Source organism: Camelus dromedarius, chromosome 1, assembly GCF_036321535.1.
Source record: "Camelus dromedarius isolate mCamDro1 chromosome 1, mCamDro1.pat, whole genome shotgun sequence".
Taxonomy (NCBI): Eukaryota; Metazoa; Chordata; class Mammalia; order Artiodactyla; family Camelidae; genus Camelus; species Camelus dromedarius.
This window is the reverse complement of record NC_087436.1, coordinates 112,480,430-112,495,112: the sequence shown is the minus strand read 5'-3', so window position 1 is coordinate 112,495,112 and position 14,683 is coordinate 112,480,430. Positions and strand designations below refer to the sequence as shown.

At 39.4% G+C, this 14,683-nt stretch overlaps 1 protein-coding gene across 4 annotated transcripts in view; it reads right to left on the bottom strand.

Moving 5' to 3' along the window:
- Positions 1 to 14,683, bottom strand: part of TAPT1 (transmembrane anterior posterior transformation 1) — a 58,964-nt gene that overhangs the window by 10,934 nt on the left and 33,347 nt on the right. For all 4 annotated transcript variants that reach the window (XM_031436980.2, XM_064487880.1, XM_064487885.1 and 1 more), the window contains exons 4-9: positions 13,990 to 14,152; positions 11,444 to 11,579; positions 9,748 to 9,845; positions 9,498 to 9,567; positions 3,529 to 3,609; positions 515 to 624 (exon numbers count right to left, since the gene is read on the bottom strand). In XM_031436980.2, the coding sequence (XP_031292840.2) occupies positions 515 to 624; positions 3,529 to 3,609; positions 9,498 to 9,567; positions 9,748 to 9,845; positions 11,444 to 11,579; positions 13,990 to 14,152 (658 nt within the window). The remainder of the gene's footprint in view (positions 1 to 514; positions 625 to 3,528; positions 3,610 to 9,497; positions 9,568 to 9,747; positions 9,846 to 11,443; positions 11,580 to 13,989; positions 14,153 to 14,683) is intronic.

Here is a 14,683-nt window from a genome sequence, read left to right as displayed (position 1 = left end):
AATATAAAACAAATTTCTCAACGTTCCATCAAATGCTTCCACTAGTAAAACATAAGGCTCTTGTCTTCTAGAGCTTATCAGAAACCTATTCTTAATCACACACAAAAAACAATTTTTAAATATAAAATATTAAAAAAAATCTAGCCAGAGAGAAAAGTTTTGATAGTCTGATGTTTTAAATAGAAACAATGTGATTTTTAAAAGCTTAAGTAAACAGACTATGATGGTATTATCAGTTTATAATGATTCTGAGTTAGCCACACCCTAACCTCAGCTACTGGCCAATCTATTTCTCCATCCAAATGTGTGGAACCAGAACTGTTCAATACTGAAATAATGTACTTTCAGTAGTATATTTATTTTTAGAAATTAAAAATTATAATTCTAACTTTAAAGTGGTAGTACTCTCCTACTATCTTCATAAATGCAGTAAATTTAAACTGGCTACTCTACAGCTTTCTATTATTAATCAGAAGTCAACACTAAACATTGAATTGCTTATTGAAATACTTACATCTGCAGTAATGTCATTGAACTTTGTGATAAAGGCATGTTTTACAATATCCACAGCGATTTCCGATGCAATCACCATACAGACATCTGGAAACAACACCCAGAGATGATCTATAAAGTGGAGGGAAAAGAGACAATTAAATCTCTTAGAATGAACAGAGTCCATAATATCCCATCACAGGCCACCATGGCAGATGTCAGAAATCTCCACAGGGCAAGACTGTAATGTTTTCAACAAGTGGTAACAGAGAGAACCAGCATTCAATTAATCATAAAAAGAGCCATATTTTATCAAGTTAAAAGATAAGTCATTTCCCTACTTCAGGATGACACCTGCACCCCAATGTTCACAGCAGCACTGTTTACAATAGCCAAGACACGGAGACAGCCTAAATGTCCATCAACAGATGACTGGATAGAGAAGAGGTGGTATATTTATACAATGGAATACTATTCAGCCATAAAAACCGACAACATAACGCCATTTGCAGCAACATGGATGTTCCTGGAGAATGTCAGTCTAAATGAAGTAAGCCAGAGAGAGAAAGAAAAATACCACATGAGATCGCTCATATGTGGAATCTAAAAAAAAAACAAAAACAAAAACATAAATACAAATCAGAAACAGAATCATAGACATAGAATACAAACTTGTGGTTGCCAAGGGGGCGGAGGGTGGGAAGGGACAGGCCGGGATTTCAAAATGTAGAATAGATAAACAAGATTATACTGTATAGCACAGGGAAATATACACAAGATCTTATGGTTGCTCACAGAGAAAAAAATGTGACAATGAATATATATATGTTCATGTATAACTGAAAAATTGTGCTCTTCACTGGAATTTGACACAACATTGCAAAATGATTGTAGCTCAATAAAAAATGTTAAAAAATAAAAATAAAAACCCCTCAATGCTCAAAAAAAAGGGTAAGTCATTCAACAAGTATTTATCCTGTGCCTTCTCTGTGTCAAGCACCACCTTCCTGGGCCAGCAGGGGACGACTGCTGTCATGACCAGGCTCCTTGTAAAATCCTGTGACTCTGGCTGCCTCAGTGTGACAGTAAATAACTAGTAGGAACATGTGCTTAAGCCAAGTGGACAATATTTTTTCCCTCCCTGGTCACTATGATTTAAAGATATTGGTCAATTATTTGTTTCACTGTCTTACAGATGTAATTTATCAAATTTGCTCACCTTTACCATATGTATTAAAACTTCAACTTAGTACCAAGTACCTGATAAAAGATGCAAACAGATAACCTCCTTAGACCTTGAAAAAGGATATAAAAGTGGGACAGAGAAAGAAACAGGTCAGAAATGTTGACTGGACCAGGCAGTCCGGGACCTGGGCAGCTGGGAGGCGGTGGTGACAGGCAGCGGTGCGGGACAGGCGAGGCAGTCTCAGCGAGTCTGACACCACGCTGAGGTTTGGGGAATCAGGGAGCCTCTTTCAACAGTAAACTCTGCCACGGACGGGCTAGATGACATGGGCCATTATCTAAGTGCCAGTCTCCTCAGCTACAAGATAAAAGTATCTACACGTCACCATCAGGAGAATTAGACGAGACGATGATGTACATGCAGAGCAGTGGGCCCGGCACACAAAAGGCGAGTGCTGGTTTTGTACGTTCAGCACCATCTTGGGAGCTTAGGCAAGATTACATAAGTGGTATTTTGGTTTAAAATTTTTTTTTAAGAAAAACTAAAAAAGAATGGAAGAAAGATGAATTTATCAACAAAGATGTGTTCCTCTTATCAGACTTTGTGCACATTAGTGATGAAGAAAATGTAAGATAATTTGTTGAAAGTCAAGTACAAGTGAGAACATGACTTCAAAACATCCAGCTGTCAGCAGGCTTAGGGATCGCTGTCCTCCGGCACCATACCCCTGCTTTAGGACTGCTGACCCCAGTGGGCTCTGCTGGGACCAGCCACACACACCCACTACTCTGTCTGCCATGGACATTCTGTTAGCTGCCTTGGATACAAACTCAGGATTCAGATACGCAGAGAATCTGGGTGTATGTGTGGAGGAGGGGCTTTGCCTCCACAAGTCAAGTAGCCTTTGGACCTGTTCCGATTAGAATTCAAGCCACTGTAAGATATACCACTTGAGTTTAGGTTTCTATAAGAAAACAATGTCTGGAAATGTATTTCTAAGATCATATATCTCATTCTGCATCTGTTTCTGATTTTTCACACATACTTGAAAACTAGCAATGAATCTAAATAAATTAATAAGAAGGTATTAAATCCCTTAACATGCATGGTATTGGGAGTATTAAATAAACTGCAAAACTATCTCGTCCTTAAGAACAAGGCTGTACAAAAATGTCAGACATAAAAATTTCTCAATTTGAGATACATGATCATTTCCACCGAGCTCACTTCAGCGCCACCAGACTGCGATGACCTGTCTACTTCGTCTGTGAGCCCAAGTCTCTCACTATCTCAGTCCCCTGCACCTGCGCCACAGCGCCCAGCACGGACTGTACACGGTGAATGTCTGCTGGCTGAAGAACTGACGAAAATTCATGGAATCACAACTACTTCTGGTCAGCCTTGATTCAGAGATGTATAAGTAACAAAGTTTACTGCTTACATTCTATTTATCTTCATTGAAAATGCTAATTCACAGGCAGTGAATGAGTAAAAGACAAATGTTAGGGGCTCCTGGTGAACCCCTAAAACGAGAAAGACCAGACTGTACTCACAGAGCCACAGCACGCTACGGATAAAAAATAAGCCGAGAGGCTTGGCGGCTGCAGTGCCCAGCAGGGTCCACCCGACACTGGGACACAGCTCTAGAGACATCGGGTGGTTTGTGGGAAATGAGGAGCCAAAGGTCCCCACCACACATGGAGCACACTCAACCCACCTACTGGACCGAGAGAGTGGAACAGCTAAAGGTTTTTGAAGTTTTCTGCAAAACTCATTTTATTCCACAAAAAGTATGCTTTTTGGTTCAAGAGTAAAATTAGAAGGCATTGTATTTGTTAAGAGTTACTTACCTGGGTTCCAAGAAAACTGTTCCATGTTTCTTAGACACACTATTAGCAAAAGCACGTAATTTGTGAATCGTTCCTTAATATCTGAAAAAAATTTAACAAATACTATAGTGCATATAAATAACATAATAATTTAGTACATATATAAAATATTTTTCCTTTAGTCAGAACATGATAAAGTTATTATTTTATGTGTAAATGTCTGTAAAATAAATATACTATTTTAAATACAGGTGGTGCTACACTGGTTAAGCCATTTACTTCTTTCACTAGCATAATTCTGGTATGGAAATTCCAGTTTTCTACAAACTTCAATAAAATACTCAAACCATCAATCTGCTCAGATTGAGTCAGATTCCTCCAACAGTCTTTGGGGACATATGGAAAGTTTTCATTTTACAGACAAAGAAAAAAATAGAAGCAGAAAGCAAAATACAAGACTCTGGGTAGTATAAAACCCCTGCTTTCTAGATTATTTCCAATCTGGTCAATAATAAATACCCAAGTACCAACCTTGGTAAATTCTTTAGCCAAGAAAGCATCAGTATTACAATAGCATTTCTTAGGGTATATGTGGAACTTAGGGGAGTGAAACAAGCTCAAAATTAGATTTCAAGAGGATATTTACCATAAGTTACTAAGTACTCTGAGCTTAGCCTGAATGAATTTTAAAAAAAAGCAAATAACTAAATTCCTGCTAAAGGCTAGTTTACACAGTTCACTCTTTAAGCTGTTACCTTATCACAGTCTAAGATACGCTGTAATAGAGAAATGGAATGAAATAAATCCATGTCTGCAGTGAGTGTCTTGTCTTATATGTCAGTCTTTAAGCCATTCTGAGTTTATCCCTGTGTGTGGTGTGAGGGAGTGTTCTAACTTCACTGATTTACATGCTGCTGTCCAGTTACCCCAACACCACTTGCTGAAGAGACTTTTCTCCATTGTATATTCTTGCCTCCTTTGTAGAAGGTTAATTGACCAAAAGTCTGTGGGTTTATTTCTGGGCCCTCTATTCTGTTCCATTGATCCATATGTCTGTTTTTACCACGCTGTTCTGATTTTTTGTAGCTCTGTAGTATTTTTTGTTTGTTTGCTGGTTTATTTTATTTTTTTAATTGAAGTACAGTCAGTTGCCATGCCCACGTGCTGCGTCTACGCAGTGATGGGAGCTGTGGCTAGGCCATCATGCGCCTAGGAACCATCTCGAACGCCTGTATGCATCTGCTGTCACTCCCCTAATAGCCCAGCACCTCGGTCATCCAGGGCCTCCCGTGGGGCCCCAGAGCCCCTCTGCATTTCAGCTTCACCTTGAAGCCCTTCCTGGGACTGCTCTCCGTTGCTCTACAGCAAATGATCTGGACTCTTATCTACAGCTACACCCGGTCTCCACAAGCAAGCTGGTGTCCTCCACGTGCCTTCCCGAGATGACTAACTGCTTCCCAGTCAGTCGCAGCACCTCTTTTCTAGGGGAGCTCAGATCCCAGCCCTTGTCTGTAAGGAGTCTGAGCTGTCTCCTTACTTCTTCAAAAGCCAGTGGGCACAACTTGCTGTTCTATTATGAAAACTAGAGAGTCACTTCCTGTGAAATACCATATTTTGGGGTATAAACTCACAGTACAGTGAGTCTCGAGGTGAAGAGCACAGGCACGCCCCCTTGAAGGAAGCACATGCAGGGGTTTAACGAACACGTGTTACAGACAACAAGGTCCAACTGTACAGCACAGGGAACCCTGTAACAGCCGTGTAACCAAATCACCGTGCTGTCCCCAGAAATTAACGCAACACTGTAAATCAACCGTACTTCAATAAAAAAAAAAAAGTACACATGGTGTGACTAGTTCTAGATCACATGTTCAACTTATTTTGTGATGTCAAAAGGGAACACCGGTTAAAGGAAGCTAAGGAAAGTCTGTCCTAAAACAATTTCCACCATAATCTAAAACAAAATTTATCCTCTGCTATTTATGTACAGTCAACTGTGGAACTTAATTCATGGGATTAAGCAAATCTGTCAAAGTACCTTTAATGGAATTCTGTAAAATTATTCACAAAGCCGCATCAATAGTGTGTTAAGTCCCCTGAATTTCTAATTTCTATAAACAAATTTAGCAAAGCAATGTACTTATTTCTGACCCTCCTACTAAGCAGGGACATATGATACTGACTTGGTTCACTGTAGAATTATCTGGAAAGAAATCACCTTGAGAAATTTAAAACATTATTTGAGACAAGCCAACATAATTTTAAAAACTCTAATAAAACAAAAACAATAGCAGTGTTTAAATCAATCACATTTTTTGACTCTTGGACACAGGGCAGGTGGCAGCATAGAGGAAACCCATAATCATTTCAATTCTAAGGACACCATAAAAGGAGTGAAAGTCCATCTTAGGGGAATATTTAAGGCAAAATAGATTTTAGAAAAGCAGACTATTTCAAAATACTGTAGAGATTAATAAAAACTGGTAACTTTTGGTAGATAAATGCAATTTTACACTATGAAGGATATGAAAAGTGGTTTAAGTTTAAAGATTAAAAAGAAAAGCAGCACAAAAAAGCACTCATTTATCAATCTAACTATGAAAATGAGGTTGTTATGCAAATATTTAAAAAATGTTTCATTTTTGTACTTTCACAATTTAGTTTTTTACATTTAAATGATTTACATACATTTTGAAGCCAAGATTTGACTTTTAAAATTTGAGCATTATTAAAGTATACTAAAATTCTGAAAAAGTTACTCCAGAATGAAATAAAACCTTATATAAGGAAATGAAGTTTTTTTGGAAAATAACAGATTCTAATGATAATCTAACGTTTTTACTAGATAAATAAGGCAATTAACAACTTATTTACATCATATCTCATCTTCAGAACAAAGTTTTGACTTGGACAGAACTCTTACATTAATTAAAAAATGAAAACTTCTATCAAAATGGAAATGTCTTCTCTTAACCACTATTAAGGAGCTTAAAAACACTGGTGACTAATACTTTAAAAATTTTAGATTTCTGATCTGCAGATTATGAAGCTCCCTTTTCTCTTCTATGTTACCACTAAGGGGGATATACTTTAACGTAGTTACAATTGCATTTTAAACAGGAAATAAGTAACTATTTCACTTCCAACAGTCATTCAAGTTAATGCAGTTATACAGGCTTATGCTGAGTGAAACAGAAGCACCCTGGGATGGGACCTGAGTGCAGATCAATGTAACTCCTGCAGGATCTTTCTGAATGTACAGTTCACATTATCAATGGGTTATTAACGGCATAAAAATTTTCATTTTAAGAATGCAAATCAGAAAGGCCTAGGTTCCAATACTCTGGTACTTACACTAACATGAAGTGAAAGAAAAAATAAACTGTTGAAAGCTGGGTTTTATTAACTGAACTCCATTTCATGTGTCCTCAGGCAATTCCCTTAAAGAAACTGTACAGTCAGGTAATAAGCTGAAAGGGATAAAGTCACTAAAATTTCCAAACCAAGTTTTCAACAGTAAACTAGCACAAGGCACTGAATTTGATCCTACACACACAGCAGCTCAAAGTCTCAGAGAAATTCACAGGAAAAGAAGGAGCTGGTGTGTGACCAGCGGCATCCTTTGGGCTGGTTCTCATCTCACAGCTGCTAATGCATGTGGAGGAGGCAATAAACCCAGTCACCTTGTGAAAAGTAGGCTCCAGTGACTCCTTATCCACCCCTTTAGTATCTGAGCACCGCATGCAACACCAGCGAGATTGTCTAGGACGGATTTTTCCTTCTTACTTGGGAATGGGTTTTAAAAGCTACTCGAGGTAAAATTAATTTCTTATAAAACTTGCTGAAGATAGAAGGCAGCACAATACAGAGCACCCTGCACTGTAACATGAACTACTTTACCTTTAATAAAAAGTAAAACTTTTCATGCTGGTTACTAACCATTCTAAGCCAAAATATACTCCTGAATTTCTTGTAAACTGATATGCACTGCCTGGTCCACATGCCGCTGTTTTCAGAGTTTTCTTAAAACTGAAATATTGAGTCTCTAATCCTTCTAAAGTAAGAGATTATAATCTGGGGGACCAGCTCATAAAAGAAAGAAAAGGGGATATTAATTACATCAACATATTAGTGATAAGGTTAAAAATCATTCATAATCTCCTCCTCATGATATATAAAGACTGAAAACCCTTAAAACTTAAAGAACTGCTTGTCTAGTTTAAAGCTCTATAAAGAGACCCTACTAAAATCAGGTTATTAATAAAAGTAATGATTTCTGCTACAAGTGAAATTTTTATAGTTGAATTAACATATTGTATAATTAATTCTTGAAGCTGAGAAAAAAAAAATCCTATAACATAGCCCTCCCCTCCCCTCCTCTCCCGTTTCAGGTTCACAGGGCTGGGCAGCGCACACCTGAGGAAGAACGCTGCTGCACAGAGAGACACAGCCCAGACTGCCCCTCAGAGCTCTGTGACCTACAGTCTATCGCTGTCCCGCAGAACTGTCTGAAGTTCTTCATTTCTTCTTTTTGTTTCTAGCCTAGTTTTCAAATCTCCTATAGCTCTAAACATTCATTTGCTTTAATTTATTCATACGCCATTATTTTCCTTGTCTAACATAGAGGTAAAGTTTATACACAGTGAAATTTTACTCTTAAGTGTACAATCTGATAAGTTTTGATGAATACATACCCTAGGCCACCATCCCCATAATTAAAACACAGAGCGGTTCCATCACTACAGCACATTCCCTTGTACCGCCCCTGTCCCGGCCTATCCCCACCCTAGGAAGCAAGCACTCTTCTTCATCTATCATCATAAATTCATTGTCTGATCATAAACCTCGTATATATGAAACCACACAGTATGCACTCTGTGTGTCCGGCCTCTTCTCACTCAGCGTAAGGCTTCTGAGACACGTCCACACAGATGAATGTACCAGTAGTTTTCTCTAATTGCTGAGAAGCGTGGACATAACAAAATTTATTTATCTACTTTCTTCTTAATAGGAGGATTTGGGTTGTTGCCAGTTTCTGGTTACGAGCGAAGCTGCCATAATAACTCTTGTACAAGTCTTTTAGTGAAAATGTGTCCTCACTGATGAGAACACAGGATAGGTGAATATTTAAACATACAAGAAACCGCCGGAAGGCTTTCCAGAGTAGCTGCAGTATTTTACACTCGTGCCATCTAACACATGAGAATGCCAGTCACTCCCCAAGGTCACTGACGCTCGGCATCGTCAGGCTACAGGGCCAGCTATTCACAGTGGATGTGTGGTGACCTCTCTCTGGCTTCCACTCCCCCACCGACCCCCCATTTTTACCACAGTGCAAATGGCAACATGGTGTAAGAGATAAATAATATCCTCATATTCTTATGAAAACAGTTTTGATTTTGCAGACTTCCCTCCAGGGACTCAGGGACTCTCCCCTTCAGGGTTCCATAGGCCATACTTTGAGAACTAAGACCTTATGCTCCTCTGATTTTCCTAACTATGTAAGATAATGTTTCCAGGGATAAATTCTGTGCCTTCACACTTCTTAGAAAGGAGGAAGGAAGGTCAAACAGAAAAAGCCAAGAACCGAGAGACAACCTGAGGCTTACTGTCACAGTTTCACTCTTAGTAGCTAAGTGAGTGACCTTGGTGAAGTCAAATTACTTTCTCTGTGTTTCAGTTTCCACAGCCATAAAGTGAAATAGTATTAACTGTTTCCAAGGAATTTCTGAGATTAATGAGAAGCTTCTGCAAGTATGGTAAAGTGCTATACAAATGCCTGTGATTTTTAAAACATTATCTTAAACATCCTGAGATCACAATAAGCAAAGAAATAGTAATTAAAAAAAAAACTTAGTTAAAGATGTTGAGAGAATGAGAAAGCACAACATAAGTCAGAGAAACAGTGGCCCACAGGAACTGTGGCATCAGAGTTTTAGAATGACTTATAATACTGCAAAACGCTGCAGGTAGGATCTAATTGTACATACCGCTATTTGACATTTGAAAAAGATTGTTCTTTTCAAACTTCTTGAAAACACTTCCTTTAATTTCAACAAACTGAAATAGTAAACACAGACATCATTGTCATCAATATAACAGTTTTAAAATGGACATGCTACTCATAAAGCTACCTAGAGAATAAAAAACATTTAGAAAAAGTAATTTTGTCCCATCTAGAATATTGCCGTTAAACTGCCCATATATCCTCAAAAATGTGAAATAAAATCTCATACTTACATTATTAGACATCATGATAGTAAGCAGGGACTTGTTGTGTGAGTTAAAAGCTACGTTGAGAGTTGTTGCTTGAACCATTATAAGAATTGCATGCAAAACTAGCAGTAAGTGATGTCAAGGAAAAAACTTAAGCCTGTTTTCAGTTTATGTTAATAGGTAATACTATAAAATCTTGAAAGTTTATAATGGGGAAAAAGGTGACTATGCTTTCTAAATCAAGTCTTACAGAAGCATTTTATTCTCTTTGTAATTTCCCCATCAGCTCTAGCTGATATAAATCTGATGGGATAAGATATACGCAACCCATTTTGAAATAAACAAAAGCAGAAACGAACCTCTGTGCCTCCAACCACTTAGACTGTGAGTTCTGGAAAACGGCTATTTTGCTCTTTCTAGAGCTCTGGCATTTCGTACAATGCTTGGGAAATAGGACCTCAGAAAAGTTTATTAAATAAAACGAATAAATTCTGGTAAATACTGAAAGAAGAGACTTAGATATACACATTCTGAATTAAGAAAATTTGCATTTTAAGAGAGAAAAGAACACAAAGTAAAAGTTATTCTGGAAGTGATTTTCCTCTCCGGTTCTTCAAGGATGGGGAGTGTGAGATAATAAGGAATGTCTGACAATTAAGACTCTTCCTCAGATGTCCTTTCTGAAGCAGCCACAAGCTGTAGAATTATACTTGTACTACATATGGAATAGTTTACTTAAATTAGAACAATACTTTTTACTCCATTTACACTTAGAACAAGCTTCTATTCTCAAAGAAATCTTCCCACATGGTCCTTTAACTTCCCAAATCTAGTCCAATTCTCTCAAGCATCGCTCTTTCAGAGACAGTACAAAAAAATCACATGCCACCGTCCTATGAACGAGTCCTGACTCCACACGGAATGTAAGTGTAGGCTGCACGTGTGTGTAAATACAGATGCACGGGCACACACACTTGCACACCAGGTTACAGAGTAAAGCATCTCCTCTCCAGAAGAAAAGCTTTCAGATGCGGGTGATGGAGGGGAAAATCAAATCTCCAAAATTCCTCCCCAATCAATTTCAAATTTTACTTTAGATGAACTGTATACATTTTAAGCTGAAAGTTATAACAAAGAAGTCACAGGCTTAAAGATAATGTCAAAAAAGTTCTAATATAAGTATGGAAAAGTTACATAGATTTATACAATGTAAAGTATGTATAAATAGACTATCCCTTTATTCTAAAACCCTTCCTTACAATCAGTTACACTGAGAAGAGAACTATTTTCTAGCAGTTCAAGGGTCCTGCACACATGAGGCTCTTCAAATTAACTGACAGTCACGGTTGGCCCACGAGCAACATGGGCCTGAGCTGCATGGGCCCACTTACATGCATGTATTTTTCAGTGGTGATTACTATGCTACTACATGGTCCGTGGTTGGTTGAATCCTCAGATACGGAGGGCTGATAATTAGTTATACTTGGATTAACCCACGTTGTTCAAGGTCTACTGTACTGCTGTAACCAATTTCTCAAAAGAGATCAGACATTTCACATTTATCTTTAATACACACACACACACACACACACACACACACACACACACACACACACACACACACACACCCCCCCCTTCAGAACTGAGAAACAGCTAACCAAAAAGAACGATGTAGACTACACAATGATGCTTGGAATTTCCAAGAAGTCTAAAAGGATACAGACATAGAGAACGGCCATGAAAAAATGAGGAATCACCCCGATGTGGGCTCTTTTTCTTTCTTTGGGCTCTGTTGCGGTCCAGTAGAGAGCATCTAATATATCTTGTCCAAATGATGAAAACAGACGATCTGCCACCTAGAGAGAAAAATTTTGGAAAGGTGTTTCTTAATATTCCATTTGAATATTTGACTAAACTTCAGAGGTAACTCAAGTACTGGAGATGTGACTTTCTATTTATTTATTTTTTATTGTTTTCTTTTTTTCCCCCTGACTTTTTAAATCCCACTAGAAGGTAAGCTCCAAAAGAGAACAGGGATCTTTGTTTCTTACTTAAATTTTCTTATTCTCTGACACAAAATGAGTGCTCAAATTTTATATTATTTAAGTTACACTGTCTAATTAGCTATGTTTGTAACAAGGAAAGTCTTACCTAGTAGCAAAAATAAAAGAGAGACGATGTATCAAAATCATAGCACCTCTGGTTTTAACTCTTTAAATTCAAATTCAGGATTCAAACTTAAATCCTTTAGGATAAGCATATCATTTGACCCATTCTACACATACCTAGTATCTGTAAACAACAATTTGTTTAAGGTTTATCACACAGCATATAGTATGCAGCCTTGCTTCCTAAAGACATTTTCAAGTACTGACCTCCATGCATAGAGTATGATAAATAAAAAGGCACATAACAGAGAAAGGAGGGCATAGCATTCAGGATTCAGCTGGAATGTCACATTCTAAGACAGGACTTCCCAGATCCTCCAATCTCGGGGCTCCATGGTGTCTAATGTGTCAACCCTGTTCTTCGTCTTCATGGTAATTATCATTTCCAAATACCTCCTAGGTTACTGGCCTCTCCCAGCTGTAGAGTACAAGACTAGGCTTCGTTCACGTCTGGACCTTCAGGGTCTAAGGCAGTGCCTGGCATGCACAAAGTGTTGATGACATATTTGCTGAATGAAGGAGTAAGAGCTGCCCTTCACGGAGCTCTTACCACATGCCCGGCATTGTGCTAAGCCCTCTCGATGTGCTGTCTCACTTAATCCTCCTAATTCCCCTGGCATCTCCATTTCACAAGTGAGAGCTGAGGGTTAGAGTCGTTCAGCAGCCGTGTGCTGGATAACCAGGATGGGAGGGGGTCTACCTCCAGACTAAGCCCTGGACTCTCGTCCACTGTGCCTAAACCACCTCAACTGTAGTCTACAAAGTGGGTACGTATTTAAACCATTTTCATCAGGAATTCATTTCCTGGTCTATTTCTTAGTAACAGTAATGACACCACCTTGTAGAGGACTTTGTAAATCAGGAGGCAGGTGTGTTAAGGTTAGGGGTAGGGAGAAGCCCCGTCACCGGCGATCCTCTCAGAGAGAAGGCAGGAAAGGAGACCAGTGGGGCACCGGTGTGAAGATGGGCTCCCAGCCAGCGAGCACAGGAGGCTTAGGCTTTTCTTCCTTGGGGGGACGGGAGGGGAGGTCGGTGGGGGAGGGCAGGGAGAGCAGCCCGGCTACCCTGCTTCACAAACTGCACCCATGGCCATCGTCTGCATCTCACTCGATGGGGCAAAGCGAGTGTACAGCAACGAGCCTACAATCAGGATGCTGCGGTGTGGTTTTCAACCACCTCGGTCAACGAGTGTGGGGTAACCAGGATGGCTAGGGTTCTGTAGCCTCTGTGAAGAGACGGAAGACCCTCATCCCCTCAGCGGAGCAGAGAGGCCAGCTGCCCCCACCTCACCCCGTGTGTTCATTCATTAGGGAACACTCATTTGTGACTAAGTTAAAAGAGAGGTAGACCTTACTTATGTCCCTAAAAAGCAGTATAGCAAAGTGCAATTTGAATCTCAAAAGTTAACTATATAACCTAGGGTAGTCTACTATTTTAAAAACTTACTAAGATTCTGTCTATAAAGTAAGGCATTTCTTTTGCTTTGAGTAACTGCTTATTTTTTGTATAAATGTAGATTTTCACATGATGACTACTTTAACATGACATATTGTATTACAAATGTTAAGGACTTAGAAAAATTGGGAAACTTACATTTACTTGCTCTCTGTAAAAATTTAAAAGAAATTAAAAAGGTAAATCTATTATAGCCAACATATACATAATCCTAATATTTTCTTCATAAATTTTAAAGTTCTAGCATAAAGTATACCTACGTTTCCAATGAATTTGCGAAATAACTTCCCTAGCATTTGACAGTGTACGTTCTAAAGGTGTACAGACTCAAAAATGTCTGGGCGACAGGTCCCCTTCTTCCCACTTGAGGACACGTCATGCCCGGAGGACCTGCTGCCCTAAGTGTGTCCCAGGTCCAGCAGCACAGGCACCACCTCGTTAGACAGATTCTCCAGCTCCAGCCCAGATCTTCCAAATCAGAGTCTGCACTTTAACAAGGTACCCCGTGACCGTACAAACACCATTCCCAGGGGTGGCAGGAAAGCACTCTACACTGGAAGACCTGAGGCTGTGTGCCGCCCATCAGCCCCGTGCAGGCGGGGGGCCGGGCAGACTGGGCGGGTGGACGCGCGTCCTCACACACCTCGAGCATGTTGTAGATGATGTAGAGCTTGATGACCGACTGTCCCCGAATCAGGTGGTACATCATGGAGTAGTCCACGTAGTGCATCATGAAATAGCAGATGACCAAAATGACACCCTTCAAGATGTCACACACCTGGGCAGGCTGGAGCAGACGTCTGTCCCTGAAACATACGAGAAGTAATAAAAATGTGAGTCTTACTACCTTGTATGTTCTTGAATAAATAATCTTTACTGGACACACACTGGCACACTGAAGTAATGGGAATGAGGGTGACCTTTTAAAAATTTCAAGCAAACAAGGAAAGTTATGCTAACTGACTACTCAGCAGCATCAAGCTTTCTGCCCAAGTACAGAGTATAAAGACGTGAAACCAGAGTTACCACTAGAAGTGGGGAACACACAGGGCAGGTGGCGGATAGAGCGCTTTGAAGCAATGGATTTTCTCAATTAAGACACAAGCCTGTCACCTTGTCAGGAAGTCTTTATAGCCCGCTGATCAGCTCTTCTCACACAATGTTAGCATTCTGTGCACGCTGCTCTGTATTTCATACTTTTTATTTAACAGCATAATAGATTTTTCCACATCTGTTCAAAGGAGCTCGTGTTTCCATGGCAGTGCAGTGCTCCACCGTGCGGATCAGAATTTATTTAACACATCATTGACAGATTTCCAGCCTTTGCAACTGCAAAC